General features: G+C 32.9%; 1 protein-coding gene across 2 annotated transcripts in view; it reads left to right on the top strand.

Annotated features, from left to right (window-relative positions):
* Positions 1-20,423, top strand: part of LOC128206770 (receptor-type tyrosine-protein phosphatase alpha-like) — a 124,645-nt gene extending 104,222 nt beyond the window's left edge. The window contains exons 14-19 of one of the 2 annotated variants that reach the window (XM_052909460.1): positions 16,901-16,977; positions 17,617-17,736; positions 18,017-18,145; positions 18,369-18,526; positions 18,671-18,806; positions 19,353-20,423. In XM_052909460.1, coding sequence (XP_052765420.1) covers positions 16,901-16,977; positions 17,617-17,736; positions 18,017-18,145; positions 18,369-18,526; positions 18,671-18,806; positions 19,353-19,394 — 662 coding nt within the window. In that variant the 3' untranslated portion in view covers positions 19,395-20,423. Of the gene's footprint in view, positions 1-16,900; positions 16,978-17,616; positions 17,737-18,016; positions 18,146-18,368; positions 18,527-18,670; positions 18,807-19,352 lie in introns of those variants that run through there. The other variant, XM_052909465.1, reaches the window with a different exon arrangement.
* Positions 20,424-21,097: the final 674 nt, after the last annotated feature.

Raw genomic sequence — 21,097 nt, 5'->3', positions numbered from 1 at the left:
AATATATGTTCATGGCCTCAAAATTTGCCATATTTTTCTAAATCGACATAGGAAATATTGAATAAACATTTAAATAGTACAAAACATAATACTCTCTGCAAATGTGTATAGGCGTATATTCACAGAGAATTCATGTTCATTTTATGAATAATATTTATAGATAAACATGTGTGCTTTCCTTTTTTATGTTCTTCATAAGGTTGTTCATATATAATGAAATACTTGTTACAAAATAGAGGGTCTATGCTTATTTATTTACACTACTTTAAAAGTTGAACAACGACAAGGTCTCTTAACAGAAATGAAAATATTACGATACAATAAAAAGACATGTCAATAGTTAATCAAAATAGTTTAAAACATTTACCATTTTAAGCATTTAAGATTTAATGGCATATTACCTGCATATCTGCAATCTGCCTGTCTTTATTTACCAGTTTTTCTTTCAAATTCTGAATTTCCCCTTGTAACTGAAAAATAAACCATTACAATTAAACCCTTATACTATTCAACAACATAATAATGTATGGAATTTCACATTTATCTCATGTAGTCTTCACGCGTGTGAAAAGAAATTGCTCGTTATATTTGTATTTACAACTTATTGTGTGTGATTTTCCCAGCAAATTAAAACATTTAAAACATTACTATATTGGCAATCCCGATACTATACCTCATTTATTTGCCGCGTTTTAGCGATGCACTTCTTTTCGAGGTGATTGATATCGGGATATATGTTGCATCTCGCATCCCTGAAATACAACAAAGTATGGCAACTCGTAGTGATAATCTGGGCAAAGAGATTGTTCACAGGTGTGCCTAAAATATTATCATTCCTTGTAACACCATTTAACAATCCTCAAACCACGGAAATTAATTTAGTTTAATACATCTAAATACAAAGAAATGGATGTTTGACATGGATTCATAGCAAACGCTACAGAAGATCCATTTCAAAATCATGAAATATTTAAATAAATTGAAATAGTGATGACTAAAGAACAACTAGACAAATGTAATATTAAAAAAACTTCAGAAAAGATACCTAGTTGCGCTAATTAAATAAACAGAATAACAACAGGAAGTCCAATTTTGTAAAAAAAATATTGCCAAAAATGCTGCATTACAAATATACGAATTATTTGGTATTTGCCCGGCTTCCATGTGTCACTTTAAAAAGTCGTGATTAGGAAAGTGCAACTGTCACTTTTTAAGTATATGAGACAGAGTCACAAAGCGTAACAGAAATGTAAACCACCTTGTGTCGTAATGCACCTGGGATTTAGGCTTAGGTTACTTTTACTATAAAAATGTTTTACTAATAAATAGTTAGACGACCTGAAGTAAGTTATACGTTATTAAGAATGGGCGAGTTGAGCATACATTGAACAATTTTACCTTGAAATCTAACCATGTCAAGAACAGGGATCTAGACTTTCCCCTGCTAGCCACTGACACTGACGCGATGCAAGTTTGTTCAGCATAATGATGTATAACTAATTCTTGTGATCAGTTTGATAAGCATGGCATTGAGGTAATTTAAGATCTAGCACTCTGGTGGCTGGATAGTTAATGCCAAAATTTAATTGCCATCTACGTCCCAGGGGCTTTGTGTCAAAGCTAAGTGATTATGGTGCATTAAGTGCCTCGTTTAAGAAATGTTTTACCAATTTATATCATGGTGTAGTTAACTTGTGTGAAATATAAAGAATTCTTTAAGGGTAACAATGTCTGTTTAACCGTAAACCATTTAAACTTTCTGATATGATGACGTCTTCGAAAAGGTGTATTTGTGAATAACTCATGAGAGTTGAGCTAATCGTGTTTAAATTAAATGAATCAAAACAACCATCAATATTCCAAGTAAAACATATTTTTATCAATTTCATTAAAATTAAATATTGATGCAAATATACTTCAAAATACTTAAATAGCATTCGTATTCTCTCTCATTGTTCGTAATCAATTAATATATGAAGTTTTATTGAGTCGCTCAAAATTTTATAATTTCACTCACACAAAAATCGAAATGGACAGATTGCCGGGGAGACGGCTATTATTATCTAACCAGTTTTCTATTTTCAGTAATATGTGCTTGTACATTGTTGCCGGCAAGTCAACCAGAACTGGACTTTACAAAGAGACGCATTTTTCAATCCTCAGACTGCAACTGAGTAGCATTTATCTGATGGAACGAAGTGAATGATTAAATAATATAGGTGTTTATTATAGGTGTTATTGAGATGGGCAATTCAGTTAGTAAGTCATCCATCCTCCATAAATCCCCCAACTTTGGTCAATCCTTCAGTAAGAACAAACAGCGGTCTGCATAGGACTGTAGTAATTAATTCAACTATCATAACTTAACTGCTATATACCAGCATGGATAATCAAATCAGCCAGCCACTAGTTTACCAGCGTAATAAACTATGATAGAGCAGGTTTGGTGGGAACTGACTCCTACTAACAAATGTTAGACTCTTTCTTGGAAATTGATAACTGTAGTATAAAAGGATGGTTTCTTTTAATGCATGTTAATTTTCTTTCATTATTTTGTCTGCTGTTATCACCGCGTTTTTATTATCGTACTGTTGTGTTTTCATCATCGTACTGTCTTGCTTTTATCATCGTACTGTCGTGTAATCATCATTGCACTATAGTGTTTTCATCATCGTACTATCGCGTTTTTATTGAAGTACAATTGTATTTCCATCATCGCACTGTCATGAAGTCATCATCGTATTGTTGTGTTATAATCATCGTTCTATTGTCTTCCGGTGCGCATGAGCATAGAAGATTTCCCCCCCCCCAAGTGCTAACATGTTGGTTTCAGGGGTGCGTGTCTATGAAATATATCTTCAACCGAAGATCATCATCATCATCATCATCATCATCATCATCATCAACATCAACAACAACAACAACAACTACGCATTATAACCTCGTTAGCACCATTCACGTCATCATTGCATCATGATTTGCATAATTGTCGTTGTTGCCTAATTGCTACTATAAATATCATTATCTTAGTTGTGGTCATCACATAGTCATTGTAATCATTGTTGTCATGTTGCGTCGTGATATGATTATCATTATCTTAGTTGTCGTCATCGTCGTCGCATTGTGATTTGTATTATTGTAAAAATTGTCGCCAATGTGGCATTATCGTAACTATCATAAAAAACATTCTCATAATCACAATCATCATCATCATCATCATCATCATCATCATCATCATCATCATCATCATCATCATCATAATGTTACTTTACATAGCATTCAATGTACCCAAAATATTAGTTCAGTTATCATAGATTTGATGTTCAATAATCATCATATTTACACCAAGTTTGCTACGGAGGGTCGGTTTCCCGGAAAAAACTTTTAGGTGGTGCTTGTGGAATATTATTTCAGATGTTTTTGTTCTAAAAATACAACGTATAAGACTGACATATTCGGGTTTCTATGGTTGCCTTGGTTCTCAAACACGTTAAATGCCGAATGGAATAGTTGTATTACAGAATAGCAGCATGAGCAAGCAAATAGTCAGAATAGAGATCGCAAGAGTAGTAATAGTAGTGGAAGTTGTAGTAATAGAAGTGGTTGTGGTGCTGGTGATGTTTGTAGTAGCAAGTAGAATTAATAGTAGTTAGAGGTAGTAGTAGGTGATGATGATGGTAGTAGTAGTAGTAGTAGTAGTAGTTGTTGTTGTTGTTGTTGTTGTTGTTGTAGTAGTAGTAACAGTATCAGTAGCAGCAGCAGCAACAACAACAGCAGCAGCAGGTAGTAGTAGTAGTAGTAGTAGTAGTAGTAGTAGTAGTAGTAGTAGTAGTAGTAGTAGTAGTAGTAGTAGTAGTAGTAGTAGTAGTAGTAGTAGTAGTAGTAGTAATAGTAGTAGTAGCAGTAGCAGTTCCAATAGCAGGAAGTGTTGTAGAAGTATTATTATTCATAAAAAGACAGGTGCTTTTATAAAGTAAATATGACGTTACGTCATTTTACTTCAGACTGTGCCATTTGCTTTAGGGCTGTTCTATCATTAGTTTTTTCAAACGACCGATGAGTTTACGAGACGTTTCTTATACATCTGTATTATTTTCATTAAGTTTGACGCAATTATGATTGGAGATTTACAATGATGGTGATCGTATCCGATATTTTTTTCACATGAAGGGCAAATTATTTTATGTGCATGCGCACCGTAAGGCGATAGTATGATGGTAAAAACATGACAGAACGATGGTGTAAACGCGACAGTACGATTATTAAAACAAATCAGTCAATGATGTAAATCCCACATACCCATGATGGAAACATGACAGTAAGAAAGTGAAAACATGACAGTACAATGACAAAAACATAACAGTACGATGACAAAAAAGGCAACAGTGCCATGCTGAAAACATGACATTCCGATGTTGAAAACATGACAGTACTATGGTGAAAACATGACAGTATGGTGGTGAAAACATGACATTACCATGGTGGAAACATGACAGTACGATTGTGAAAACATGACATTACCATGACAAAAACCTGACAGTACGTTAGTGAAAACATGACAGTACGATGGCAAAAAGGCAACAGTACCATGGTGAAAACATGGCATTACGATAGTGAAAACAAGACAGTACGATGGCATAAACATGACATAACCGTGATGAAAACTTGACAGTACGTTGGTGAAAACATGACAGTACGATGGCGTAAACATGACGGTACGATGATGAAAACAATGGTAGTACGATGGTGAAAACTTGACAGTATAGTGGTGAAAACGCGACAGTACGATGGTAAAAACATGACGGTACGATGATGAAAACAATGATAGTACGATAGCGAAAATATGACATTACAATGGTAAAAACGCGACAGTACTATGGTGAAAACAAGACAGAATGATGGCGAAAAGGCGCAGCCCCATGATGAAGAAAATACATTACGATTGAAACATAAAAGCAGGATGGTGAAAACATGACAGTACAATTGTGAAAACACGACAGTAAAATGGTGAAAAGGCGACAGTATGATGGTGAATAAAGACAGTACGATGGCGTAAAGGCGACAGTCCTATGTAGAAAACATGACAGTACGATAAAACTTGACAGTACCATGATGGAAACATGACAGTAAAATTGTGAAAACATGTAATTACCATGAAAAAAACCTGACAGTGCGTTAGTGAAAACATAACAGTAAGATGGCAAAAAAGGTAACAGTACGATGGTGAAAACATGGCATTACGATAGTGAAAACAAGACAGTACGATGGCATAAACATGACATAACCATGGTGAAAACATGACAGAACGTTAGTGAAAACATGACAGTACGATGGCAAAAACATGACGGTACGATGATGAAAACAATGACAGTACGATGGTGAAAACTTGACAGTATAGTGGTGAAAATGCGACAGTACGATGGTGAAAACATGACGGTACGATTAACAAAACAATGACAGCACGATGGCGAAAAAATGATATTACAATGGTAAAAAACCGACAGTACTATGGTGAAAACAAGACAGAATGATGGCGAAAAGGCGCAGTCCCATGATGAAGAAAATACATTACGATGGTGAAACACAAAAGCAGGATGGTTAAAACATGACAGTACAATTGTGAACACATGACAGTATAGTGGTGAAAACGCGACAGTACGATAGTGAAAACATGACGGTACGATGATTAAAAAATGGCAGTACGATGGCGAAAATATGACATTACAATGGTAAAAACGCGACAGTACTATGGTGAAAACAAGACAGATTGATTGCGAAAAGGCGACAGTCCCATGATGAAAAAAAATACATTACGATGGTGAAACATAAAAGCAGGATGGTGAAAACCTGACAGTATGATGGTGTAAACATGACAGTAAAATGATGAAAAGGCGACAGTATGATGGTGAAAACAAGACAGTACGATGGCGAAAAGGCGACAATCCCATGTAGAAAACATGACAGTAAAATGGTAAAAATGCGACAGTACAATGGTTAACACAAGACAGTACGATGGCGAAAAGAAGACAGTCCCATGCTGAAAACATGACAGAACGAAGGTGAAAACATGACAGTACGATGGTGAAAACATGATAGTACGTTGATAAGAACAAGGCAGTATAATGGTGAAAACAAGACTGTACGATTGCGAAAAGGTGACAGTCTCATGCTGTAAGCATGGCAGTACGAAGGTGAAAACATGACAGTACGATGGTGAAAACAAAATAGTACCTTGATGAAAACAAGACAGTATAATGGTGAAAACAAGACAGTACAATGGTGAAAACAAGACAGTATAATGGCGAAAAGGCGACAGTCCCATGGTGAAAACATGACATTACAAGGTGAAAACATGATAGTGCGTTGGTGAAACATAACAGTACGATGGCAAAAAGGCGACAGTCCCATGATGACAGTACGATGTTGAAAATGTGACAGTACGAAGGTGAAAACATGACAGTATGATGGTCAAAACGCGACAGTACGATGGTGAAAAGAGGACAGTACGATGTTCAAAACATAACAGTACGATGATGAAAACGCAACAATAAGAAGTTCTTAAAGTGTAAATATGATGCTAAAAAAGAAATGAATATCAAAAAACAATTTGTTGCATTGTTTTCTTAACTTGATTGGATTGACCTAAAACATATATAATAAAATTCTGAAACGAAAACTTGTAATTTTATGCTGCTGATTATATATAGTTTACTTACGGTTACAAAATAATAATAATGCATAGATTGTACCTAAAACATACGTTTGCTGCATTCAATATTACGGAGGTAACGTTCATTTACATAGACACTGCATACTTATATATCAACGTAATGCACCAGTCAATTGTAACCACGCCCCAACCCCACCCCCCTCCTCCCAGGTCCGTGGATTAGCGGGGACTTTGACTTTTGGTCCAGCCATGATCCCCGTCCTTCGGGAAAAAACTACTGGTAAAATCCTCTCAAAATTCCCACGCACCCAAGTAAAGACTATTCCTGACTATTTTTGGCGCAAAGACAAAACCACCTCATTCACCCGGCACTACCGGGCTACCTGAAAGGTAAAAATACGGCCCATTTCCCCGGCCATCCCGCCGGATATGTGGGAGGAGGGCGTGGTTACAAATTGACTGGTGAAAAAGCTTATACACTTTCTTAACATCTTAATCTTTCAGTATGTTCCTAGATTTTCCCAACGAAAAATGAGAATCGTTAAATTAACCATAGTAAAGGCACCCGCCGCATTGAATCAAAATGTAATATTATTATGATAAGTAAAACCAATGCTTGAAACATAAACAAATGTACCTATATATTTGATATATATATTTTCAGTCCAGAGCCTATTTTCATAAGTTTGGACTAGATTGACGCTAAAATCAGTCAATAGTAAAACCTTTGTTTTATTTTACCAGTTAAAACTCTCAGTAACACCAGCTTGATGTCAGATATCACCCTTGTAATTGCAAAGCCCATTAGTGTCAAGATCAGATCAATATTTGTCTTGAAATCCGCAACAGTTGTTCAAGTGCCTATAACTGCTCATCAGCAGGTCATAAAACGAAGCTTCAAGATTGAAGGAAAATGTCTAGAAATTAAGAAATTTGCGGAGGGATATAATTAACCAATAAGCAACAATCCAGAATGTGATTTATCAATATGACTATTAAAATAAAAGTGATTTTGACTGGACTGTTTAGGATACACAACTTTGATAGTCTGCTTAATTTTTGTTGAACTTTATCAGTTAATTGAAACTAATTCCCACAATATTTAGCTGAATTCAATAATGGATTATCTCGGAATATCTTTAGAAAACATTTCTTTGGAAGATGTCATTGATGAAGAAACCAACACATTAGGAATATCCCTTGAGGAAATGGAAATCTCTTTAAATGCTCAGGTACTTTACATGTTTTTCTCAAATATTCTTATATAAATAACTCTACTTATGTAAAGCAGTTAACCTTTATGTCGTAAAGGCAGATTAAAAGCAATGTTTGTATTGAATACACCATGGAATTTATCTTTATGCTCAATTTAGATTAACAATATATTTTATAATGCTACGTAATTCCATTTACTAATGTAACGATATTTGATCAAACTGTATTAAGTACATGAATATGTATGATGTATGCTTAACACAGTTAATGGTTTTTTAAGACTATTATAATTATTATAATATTTTAACTTTCAGGATTTGTCAAAGCATATCTTTGAGTTTGATGATGAATTTATCTTCAGCCTAAAGGTAAACTGTTATTTTTTTGTTATTTAATAAAAGTATACTGCCAGTGACGTTTATAGTTTGTTTGAGTGATTTATACTCTTAATGTGTGTATTTAGATCAACAATTGTGTTTACATTTTATACACAACTCAATGTCTGCCTACCTCTTCTGATTTCTTTATCAGATGGATGTCAAAAGTTGTATTGTTTCGGAGTATTCATATTACCTGTTGTTATCTGTAGAAATCGAAAGGTCATACAGACTTTTACAAACTTTTATTTGTATGCAATAGAACGGAACGGGTGTATTTTAGCTATAATGGCATTATTTCAACTTTAAAATATTTAATTGTTTACTGCGCAATTTACTTTCACTTTTGGTTTTAAGTGTTTGCAGTATGATTGTTATTTAAGGGTCATTGCTTTTGAACTTTAATAAACACAATAAACAAATCAGTTACACTGACGTTCTCAGACTCGTCATTTTTATTTATTTAAGTAAATCAAAGTTTCAAAAATTACAAAAGATTTCAGTATAAATTTAAGCACATTTCGGCTTTTCATATTTCCAGCGCAGGAGTATGTTTTTGCAATTTGTATTTACTTTACGCATGCGATTTTCTTCGGTTAATTATATACATTAGTATCGGCGCAAAGGCGCTATTTTATTATATGCGCATGGAATTCATGTTAATGGAATGCGCATTATATTATTGTGATCTTTTGTTTATTAATGCTCTATAGAGTTTTTATAATTCACCCAATACCGTGATTCAGAGGCATACTTGAAATTAAGAAATGGCTGAGTGTTTGATAATCAGAACTTTGAACGATTTGTTCCTGTTTTTCCTGCACTATACCCGGCTAATTCGGTGCCAGACTATTAATGGCCGTTGGTTTGAATCCCGGTAGGAAAATACGACTTTGATTTATACGGTCCCATAATAAAGGCGGTTGGCCTACTTGTTTATGACCCGGGACTCAGTCATTGAGAGGGATAATTGATATAATCGATGGACATTTTCAGTTCAATCGATGTAAAATAGAAAAAAGAAATACTTAGTATCATGAAGCTTTTGTAGTGAAATTCAAACGTGAAAACGTGCAGTTATTTATGTTATGCAGTTGAAATGTTTTCCTATTGCCCTCTCAGGAATGCAATATTTTTTAAAATGTAATTAAATGTGATTCTTCAATTCACAACGTGTATTACATTTACATTCATTAGATGTTATTTGCATGCATTTACTAAACGTATAATGGTATAATATTTTCAATAATTATGTATATATGCGCATTTATGAAACCATCATGTTGTTACTATTTATTTAGTTATACATTTTTTATAACTGATATGACTCTCTAAAGGATGTAGGAGCTAATGTTTGCACAATCAAAGCATTCCAGAGATTGACTTTTACAAGTTACACAATAACAAAATGATTAACATAGGTTATCGGCCTCATGTGTCTGATACATACGGTGGAACATAACTGCCGTCAGATAATCTGTTAACGTGTGCGAGTTGTTCGTGTTAACCACTTAATTATGCGATAATTATCAAGCTATCTAGTTAATAGAAACTGTTCTCTGTAAGATAAATATCACAATACTAAAAACTGGCTTCAAAGTGCTCGGAACTGCCACCTTTTTTCCCTTTTAGCTGCATAAACAGGTTATCTAGTTATGGTTAGCGAATTCCACTTAATTAGGAACATAATTACCGGCAGATAACATTCGTGTTACCACATATTTATAAATGCATTTTGGCCTTTAGCTTCAACTGGTTATCTAGTAAGTGTTTATGAATTCCATTAAGTAAGTACATTCTAACTGGTTAACAAGATACGATTCATGTAACCAGTTATTGTTTTGATTATTCCATGGATCATTTTCAATGTGCCCGTATCAAGCAGTCCTACAGTTTATGCCAGGTTTCTGGATTTTGGTCCATTTTCGAAGCCTCACTTCACAGCTAGGTGTTTATTATGCATGTAATTGAGATAACCAATTTCTGTCAGCAGGGGCCCATTAACCACTCTTCCCTGGTCAGTTTTGGGGTCAGAAGGATATTTATCAGAGAACATATTCATTACGATTTCTGCACTAAAATTCACGATGACTATAGAAAAGCAATTTATATCATTTACTTTAGTTTTAAACTATTTATGAAAATGAAAAAACATAATCATTGATTCCATAGCAAAGAAATGAAACATTGAAGTAAATAAAAAAATATATTCAGTCTTATCGTTTGATTTAATTTCGAACGGAATAACTTTATACATGGGATTTTTATTTATACTTTTCATTAAGATAACATTAGCTGTCTACTTACTACAAATATATCAATATCAACCCTATTATACCCAATGAAATGTACAATTGAATGAAATGGATATTTATTTATGTATTACATGTATATCTAACAGTGTCAATAATGCAGTTATAATGAAGTTTGGTATATATGGTTATATTTAAAAAATATGTTTTTCGCAATTTTCACAACAAATGAAAATAATACTTTCTTTTGTTGCATTTTTGGAACAAGAAAAGAATACTGCAAACTTGATACAGTGCTATTTTTCACTTTAAGATGATTACGCGTAATTCAACCGTATTAAATCATAGCAACATTATCCAATTGCTAACAGTCTCATAATTATAAAGTCTAAAGTTTGTAAACTCTGAAGTCATCACTTGGATTGAGGTTCGTATGTTTTCCTGTGAAATACTTTTTTGATTAAATTATAATAACTCTGGTTTTACTAAGTGCAGTAATCAAGATAGCGAAAGTTGAAATACCAAGAAAAACCTCCTAACATAAAATGGCCCAAATCTCAAGACAAGAACAGCTATTACTCTCAAATTAGTCAGGCGAACAGCTCCCAGCAGGGAAAGGGTCAAGTGGTCAGTTTAAAGTTATGTTAGATTAGTTTCACTGATAAGCCCGAGCATCAGCTTGATGCTCAGTAGCGGCATTCACTTAGGACTGCAAGTGTTCATAACCTCGTGTATAGTGGTCAATAGGTTTATAAATATATGCCTTTGTGCGGTTAAACTGAAAACTAATTTTCTACAAGGGTTAGAATTTTGATATTTTAGTAAGTACCATTGGCATGTAGATTGCCGTTACCCTAAGATAGTTGGCGAAAAATAAAAATTAGCTTGTGCCATTAAACTAAGTCCATTGCGCTCTACAATTCAGAGAAATTGCCTCCCATTTACTCCTCATTTTGAGAAAAAGGCTAATCAGTCCATGAAATCACCATGAAATTGTACCAGTCAATTAATTGCCACTTAGTGGGCCATCCTGCTGGGCTGTTGAATGTGTGTATTCCCAGATGATCTTTGTTTTGACTGATACTGCAGTGTTAAGCTTGTGGTGAGTTATTGCATGTATCAAAATGATCTTGAGAATGGGGTAAATATTTGCATACATAGAGGATTGGCCTACACTAATTGATAAATTAAAAGTTAAAACTGAAATCACAATGTTTTCTTTACAGTTCTTGAAATTGATAAAGAGACATCTAAGTCATTTTTTTCGTATGATTTCTTTATCAGCCTAACTGGCGATAGCTTGTGTTCGATCTTCAATTTTGTCATACGAGGTCGTATGAGTTGACTTGGGCGTGTGGGGATATTCATGACATTTAGTGATTGCTCTTATTATTAAAAATATATATCCCACAAATAGAGATCATTCTAAACTGTTTATGTAAGTATAATGGTATACAACAAAATTAATTCTTCAACTTAAAAGTTCAAGTTAACTGAATCAAATGAAATTTAATGAACGACAAAAAAAGTTAAAAATTACATGTACAGCTCGTTTGAAACATGTGCATTGGAATTGAATACCAGCTGGGCAGTCAGGAGTATTTATAAGACTGTGGCTTATATGTTGCTTCAGATCATTATCACAGAAATGTTGATAAGCAGTGACCCTGTGTAACCTTTATTAGAATGACAAGTTTGGAAGGCACAAACTCTTGACATTATATTTAATTTTGCACATAAAGAAGTAAAACTGGAAAAAAGTCATGATACAATACTATAATGACGGTTTAATTCAGGAGTCCGATGAACCATTGGCTGTTGTTAGTCCAGAGGAACCCACACAGCCACTTCATACATCAACACCAAAGAAACCCATACATGTATGTATTCAACTGCCTGCAAAAATGGGAAAATTTGCTGCAAAAGACTATACTTTTTACAATTAAGTTACCCCATAAAGTCATGTATTATTTTTTAAATAATAAAGAACAATAAACAAATAGATCATATTTATGCACCGTGTTAAATTTTAATTGCTTAAAAAAACAGTTCATAGATATGTTATCAATTATAATTATTTTTCAGACAAGTAAAACAGGAAAAGGCAGACCAGTTCATATTTATGCACCGTGTTAAATTTTAATTGCTTGTAAAAAAACTTCATAGATAATGTTTGATCAATTATAATTATTTTTCAGACAAGTAAAACAGGAAAAGGCAGACCAGTTCAGAGGTTATTAAAGCTTAAGAAAACAGGGGAATTGCAACGTCTACAGCCATGTAGGAGATGATGTTTTCATAGCAATGTATCCCAGAGCTAGATCATCAGGGCTAGAGAAAAAGTATAGACGAAGGATTTCAACTGTAGAGTTGACTGGATGTTGGAAAAGTTTGAAGAATCCCCGAATTGTTTTGGTTATGTTACCAAACCTTTCAAGATTTAGTTGGTAATATTCCCAGAAATATATTTAACTCTGTCAATAAATGTGAGCTGGTTAAGCTCTGCGATTATGTTAAAGAATCAGTATGTATTCGTAATGTTATTCCTAATAATAATTATTATTATTATTATTAATTTAGTTCATCCTCTGATACTGCTGCCTTTACGTCAACATATTTGTGTCTTTAACCATAGCACTAACCATGTACAAGCATTTGATATCAAAAACCTAAGTGTATGTGTTTAGACGATGTTCTGATGTATATGACTTATAAACGTCTGTTCTGTTCTTTTCTGTGTTTTTTTTTTAAATCATAATATGCGAAAGTCCACACTTGTAATCAAAATAATTATTGTCAAATTGTAAAATTGCAAGAGACATACCTGTAATACCGAAATAACATTCTGGTAGGTTTAAACAACCAGGAATATGTAATCTATGTCGTTCTATCAATCAACACTTATTAGAGTCAAACGTCATGGTCATAACTCATATTCGCCATTAAAATGTTGTCGTATTTACTTATTCCCTTCTAAGAGGACACATTTTATCTTCAAATATCTGTTATCATCTGAACACGATTGAACACTATGTCTACTATCCTCACACTTTGAATGGTCATAATCTTTAAACTGCCTTAAAGTCATCCAATGGCAATGACCAATCAGCTGCCATTTAAGTCCATGCATATTTCGATTGTTCAAATAATCCTGACAACATGGCGCTCAGGGGGTGGTGGGATTAATGTTTGACAAACATCTCTTGTTATAAAATGTTTATATTTTTATTGGAAATATTACCAAACATTTGCGAATATTGCATGTTTTAGAAATGTTTAGAACAATTTTAGTCATACTATAGATTATTCTGGGAATATAACAAACATGCTGAAAAACCTGCCGTTAATTTTAATACTATGCAATGAAGATTTTGGTAATATTCCCAGAATGTTTCATGTCCTACAGAAGCCCACGTGGAGCTTTTTCTTTTGGATTATTTTATTTCAATTCATCTTTTGATATGCCCCAAAATGTTTTGGTAATGTTACCAAATATTTCAAGATAATATAATTGTATTCAGGATGAATTTGAGAACGATAACGGAAAATGTTCGTAGTTTATTTTGGGAATATTACCAAATATTTGTGACTATTCCTAGTTTAAGAATGATATAGAAAATTTCTCAGCATAATATGGATTATTTTGGGAATGTTCTCAAAAATGTTGAAAAGCCCCAGTTTTCAATACTATACTATGAACTGTTTGGTCCTACAGAAACTATTTGTGGAGTTTTCAAAGGCTTTTTGTTGAATAAGTTTGTTTCAGTTCATCTGGTAATATTCTCAAATAATTTTGGTAATGTTACCAAATATCACGATCAAATTGGTAATATTCCCAGAAAACCTGGGCATTTTATTCAGAATCCTAGAAGAAAATGTTCATCATTTATTTTGGGAATATTACCAAATATTTGTGACTTTTCATAGTTGAAGAATATTTTTAAAATCTCTGGGCATAATATCGATAGTTTTGGGAATGTTCCCAAAAATGTTAAAACCCCCACTATAACTTTAAATACTAAACTATGAAATGTTTGGTAATATTCCCGAAAGGTTTTGGTAATGTTACCAGAAATTTCAAGATTAACTTTGGTAATAGTCCCAGAAAACCTGGACGTTATTTCCAAGACGAATTTTAGAATGTTAGCCGAAATTGTTCATAATTCAGAAAAATACCAAATATTTATGACAACCCCTAGTTTTTATTAATTTTTAGAAAACCTCTCAACATACTATGGATACTTTTGGGAATATTACCAGAAATGTTAAAAATACACCATAACTCTTCAATACTATATTACAAAGTGTTTGGAAATATTTTCAAAATGTTTTGGTAATGTTACCAAATTTTCAAGATCAAATTGGTAATATTCCCGGAAAACCTGGACATTATATTCAGAATCCTAGCAGAAAATGTTCATCACTTATTTTGGGAATATTACCAAATATTTGTGACTTTTCATAGTTGAAGAATATTTTAGAAAATCTCTCGGCATAGTATGGATTATTTTGGGAATGTTCCCACAAATGTTGAAACCCACACCATAACTCTTCAATACTATATTACAAAGTGTTTGGAAATATTTTCAAAATGTTTTGGTAATGTTACCAAATTTTCAAGATCAAATTGGTAATATTCCCAGAAAACCTGGACATTAAACTCAGAATCCTAGCAGAAAATGTTTATCTTTTTTTTTTCGGAATATTACCAAATATTTGTGACTTTTCATAGTTGAAGAATATTTTAGAAAATCTCTCGGCATAGTATCGATTATTTTGGGAATGTTCCCACAAATGTTGAAACCCCCACCACAACTTTCAATACTATACTACCAAGTGTTTGGAAATATTTTCAAAATGTTTTGGTAATGTTACCAAATTTTCAAGATCAAATTGGTAATATTCCCAGAAAACCTGGACATTAAATTCAGAATCCTAGCAGAAAATGTTCATCATTTTTTTGGGGAATATTACCAAATATTTGTGACTTTTCATAGTTGAAGAATATTTTAGAAAATCTCTCGGCATAGTATCGATTATTTTGGGAATGTTCCCACAAATGTTGAAACCCCCAACACAACTTTCAATACTATACTACAAAGTGTTTGGAAATATTTTCAAAATGTTTTGGTAATGTTACCAAATTTTCAAGATCAAATTGGTAATATTCCCAGAAAACCTGGCATACTATGGATACTTTTGGGAATATTACCAGAAATGTTGAAAAACACACTATAACTCTTCAATACTATACTATGAAGTGTTTGGTAATATTCCCAAAGATATTTCTAATCCTACAGAAATGCTTTGAGGACATTACAAAGGGTTTCTGTTGAATAAAAATGTTACCATACTGAAAAGGGAAAGTTGCGTTTTCCCTTTTCATTTTGCGGTTTGTTGAATAAACATGTTATAAACATATATACATACACTAAATAACAAAATATGACAGGTTAGTTTCTCTTCATGTATTAAGAGATTTTGAGGCAATAATTTTAAACGATTAAAACTATGTAAGTAAGTAACGTTAAATGTGCTTTATACAGACATGATCATACAAATACATATAAATGGCCTCACTAGATAACAAAAATAACACCCGGACCAAAGGAAAAATCACCAAGTTTAAACACTTAAACACTGGCTGATTGTGTAAAAGTAGTTTAACATACTGGAATTCAAAAACAAAAACTATATCATATAATTCATTTTCTATATATTTTATGTTCGATTTGTATAGGCAAAATGATTTAGAATCCATAATCTGATTAAACATATGTATTGTAATGCTATTTTGTACCCTAAGAATGCAGCTACAATGAATGAGCATTTGCTTTAGGGTACATTGGCATTAAATGCCCGAGTTAATTTGATTTGGTTTTAGGGTTATTGAGAATTTAATTATTAACATCTAATGGACAATTCAGTACAAAATAAATTTCATTCTCGAATTGTATTATTTCACATAAACACAATCTTTACCAAGTAGCCAAATCGCGCCAGACGGTTTTGTAACCCCATTTACAATTTATTATATCCTAGCCATGTATATTATTTTTCTTCAATTAGCGCCAAATTCTCCGAATTGTGTCTCACAAATAGAAACCATATCCCCATCCCGTATTTTCGCAAAACTCTGTTATCGTTAGTCCAGCCACATGCATTTAACTGTGCTAATATTTTATTACGTTTGCCATATTTTCAAAGGGCCGGTACCCGTCTTCATGACCGTTGGTAAAATATTTCCTTTGATTTTGATTTGCCACCTGTTTCCGTGTCGGAGGTGTCTGCTGTTGCCAAGCGCCCTCTTCTGTCAACTTGAAAATCCCGTCCTTTGAAGTGGTTTTTGTTCACATGATCTTTATTCTTAGTGTTGTGTATTTTAGGTGATTCCAACAGACCACGACTTTATCTGTTTTTGAAACCAGGCGAATCTGATTACATCAATGCGATATACATCAACGTAAGTATGTAGGATGAATATTTAATCATAAATTCTGCCTCAATCTTAACAACAGACGTACGAGAATAATCAGGAATTTCAGTTAATTAATGGCTATCACACATGAAATTGAAATTGTAACTTGCAAAATCAAACAATATTAACAAAAACAAATTTGCAAATTCAAACAAATTTTGTAACATATAAGAAACATAAAAAACACATAAAATAACTTTAGATATTAAGAATATGATTAGTGATATGAGTCTGTATGCTTTATCACGGAAATACAGTATCTAACTGAAATAGTAACATTGACAAACGCTTTTATTGAAGTTGTTGATCTTACGATAGTTTGCCGTACGCATGTTCAAATGATAGCTCTAAAAGTATTTGGATTGAAATGATAGCTCTATAAGTATTTGGATAGTCTGCATACAATTTGTTGACTTGCTGAAACGAAGTTTCCATTACATTCAGTAAATGGACTAATCATTTTCACAATAAAGATACAATGTACACTACAGGGAGAACGTAAAGAAAAAAATCTTAATACTCTTTATAAAGGCCTAACGTTAATGCCTAACATACGCTAAACGAGAGCGACAAAACTCCCTTATTACTATTAATACATTTCTGTCACTTTAAATCACTTTTCAGAGTTTCAAAACAAAAGACCGCTTTTTGGTTGCACAAACACCTCTGGCTGACACAGTTTCCGATTTTGTTGCACTTGCTGTTCAAGAAAACTGTTCCTGTATTGTTAGTATGGAGGCACAGGTGTTGTTTTTGTTATTATCTTGTTCATACAACAAATAATGTAGCAATTATGAAAGTACGATATTACACGTATATAGGGATATATAGCTTGTGTTAAGTTATACTCTTCATTATTTAGCTATGTCTATGTAGAAGCACTTATTATTATTTCAATACTTGTTCATTTCGATAAAGCGTAAAACATAATAAATGCGGTATCGAGTTGCCAGTTATGTAAAATCCTCTGTATATTATTCAGATGAAGAAACGGGTTTCCTGTTATTTTTATTGTTTAATGCAGGGGATTGGCTTATATGTTCCTGGTGACAACCTATCAATGAAGAAAGGTGTGATTTCCATACGTTCTGCCAAAGATCAAAGTTCAAGACACTTTGTTAAAAGAAAGCTGCATTTTGAACCCGACGAAAAGGTTCGATTTAAGGCTGTATGATTATTTTTGAAAACACAGCAAATGCTAATTTCTCTTTTGTTTTAAAGTTGAAATTTTAAAAGTTTCTTATTGTTCATGTGGAAATAAATATGTGATTTCTAGTATGAAATAAACCAAAACAACAGCAATAACAAAAGCACTTAAGACGACAATAAACAACAACAACAACAACAGCAACATTAGTATTTTCGTTGGATTTTAGGCCAAGCCAGAGATAAAAATACCACACTATGAATATTTGGACTGGGATAGAAATGACGATACTCCAAAGTCGGCAGAACACTTTGTTGCCTTCATCAAAGAGGTTGAAGACGCATCCAAATCATCTCACTTGAACGGACCGATATTGGTGCATTGTATGTACGTACACCCTTTTATTAGCAAAGTCGCCTTCAGATTTTGTCTTAGTGTTGATATTAAAAATACCTTTGATATCACAAGAAAATAACTAATTAATACGGTCGTAGATACCAATCTTTACCTGACATAATATCATTGTGACAGGAACGGCGCTGGAAAGAGCGCACTTTTATGTGTTGTCTCGACATTACTTGAAACACTGAGTGAAGATCATGAAGTCAGTGTGGTCAATGCGGTGAGGAAAGTCAGAGCAAGACGACCGCTTTCCATTCCAAATAAGGTAAATATAAAATACTTTCTCAACCAAATCATTTTATATAATTTATGCTTGGTATTATTTTTGCACCACAATGGCACAATGGAAACCACGATGACTAACCAGTAGTAATTTTAACGATAAGCCTGTAGAGAGGCGCCAAGTTCAAAACCTAACATACACTGAACGAGAAACACATTGATAACAACTGCTTCTTTAATACGAATGTCCATGAATGATATTTATATTTATTGCACACGAATAAATTTAAATAGTTTGTATCGGTTGACGTTTTGAGTCCATCATATGTTTGTTTGTTAAACTTCTTAATATTTGTTCATTTGTTTATTCAAGGTCGACATATTTGGTAGTGTAATTGCCAAGTTGGCATTCAGATTGCATAATGAAATAAGTAACGTTGCTATTGTTTCGCCTAGATGGTATCCTATTTATGACGTTGTTTATGTTATCGATTCGCATATTTAAATTGGAAGTTTTCGTCTTTTTTATATTTTTAAATCTGTCTATCCATAATGATCATTGTTTTTGCATACAGGTTTTATTTTTCAGGAACAGTTTTTCTTTTGCTACGAGTGTGTTTCTAATCCTTGAATACAACAGATGACGCTGTGTACTACAACACAAGTCCGAATATCAAGAGGAAGTAAACACGACTGACCATTGTGATACAAGACGTCGATGTGTTGCCCTTTTCAAGAACACATGAATATTAACATCATGGATAGATATGTAATCTTCAGCTTCATTACGTATAATTTGCTATGTTGAATTATGTAACCGTAAAATGATTGCAGTTCTGCATCACCGTAATCACATAATTTACAAAACGCTAGTGTTTATATGTATATCTAAACATTGTTTTTTGACTGTCATTGTAAATATTTGCATACTTACTGCACTCATTATTTGAGTCATACTGTAGTGTGTTGTATTTGATCGAAACGAGATCCCATAGGAGAGGCATAAATGCAAACTTATCGCGCAATAGGTAACATTTGATAAGATTCAGCGACATTCAATGTGCGCGTGGTGTATACTTTCAGTCGTTAAGTTGATGTAAGAACGCAGTTAGTGCTGCTTTAATGATTAATGAACGCATTGTACATTATCATTGTCATTACATATGTGTTGCATTATGCCGGATGTAGAAGGTACTTTGAATACACAATGAATGAGAAACGTTTACAAAGACGTCATACAATTAAACATTTTTTATTTCATTTTTATAAAAAAAATTGTATTTAAACGAGCCATTAAGTATTTTAAATGTTTTTGGCGTCGATAAGGTTTTCATTGACAAAATGTTTTGTACGAGAAGATTTGCACGTAACATAATATTTTATTAAATATTTAAGTATTTGCATAACTGCATATATATATTTTTTATAGAAGTTATATTTTTATTTAAAAATAGTTTTCTGATAGTATTCTATGTTTTCTACCAACTTGCATTGGCTTCAAATAATATGTATACTATAAAACAGTTGATTTATGATTAAAAGTGTTATCATTTATCAAAAGGCAAAACGTGGAATGGTCAACATGTCCAATGGTACAAAAACATCATGTCTCACTCAAACTTATATGAAATGCATATTAAAGTGTAAGGATGAATCTGAAAACAGGAGTATTGTCTGTTTACTTTATTTACGTTTGTTTTTTTTAACATTGTATTAAAGCATTATATGTATTGAAATGTTTTTTATAATGCCCCAAATTGACCTTATTCAAAAAATATGTTGTATATATTTTTATAACGAATAAAATATATTCTTCTATGTGACTGGTTGGATCAAGATCATTTGTCTATGACGTAATAACACACTTCCTGAGGTTCAAAGATTAGCTTGAAGCAAGTAAAGACAAACATAAAAAACTGGAAGTGAATAAATATGTTCTTGATACAATACATTGCCTGATTTTAAATAGATAAAGCTGTAAACACCATTATAACTATATCATATGTGATCATGTTATAAATAAATGTATTCTTAAAAAATAGACGAATAAGCATGTTTGTCGGTCCACTGCTAATATATATTATTATGTCGATTTATCATTAAGTTATACAACACGTTAATTATTACATAGTATAAAACCGAAGCCCTCATAATTGAAGACACACACCTGTTTGAAAACACTCCTGTGCAATCTTATTAACTCTGTTTGTGGGTGCCGTAACTACTACTTATTTCTATACTGATTTTGATGTCGAGTTTTGCTATAAAGCTGTGCAAATTAAGGTTTCCATAACATTATTTTTAATACATTAAGGCGACATTTAGTTTTTTCCC

Source organism: Mya arenaria, chromosome 10 (genome assembly GCF_026914265.1).
Source record: "Mya arenaria isolate MELC-2E11 chromosome 10, ASM2691426v1".
Classification (NCBI taxonomy): Eukaryota; Metazoa; Mollusca; class Bivalvia; order Myida; family Myidae; genus Mya; species Mya arenaria.
The sequence above is the reverse complement of the archived record's forward strand: the minus strand, read 5'-3'. Positions and strand labels throughout refer to the sequence as shown.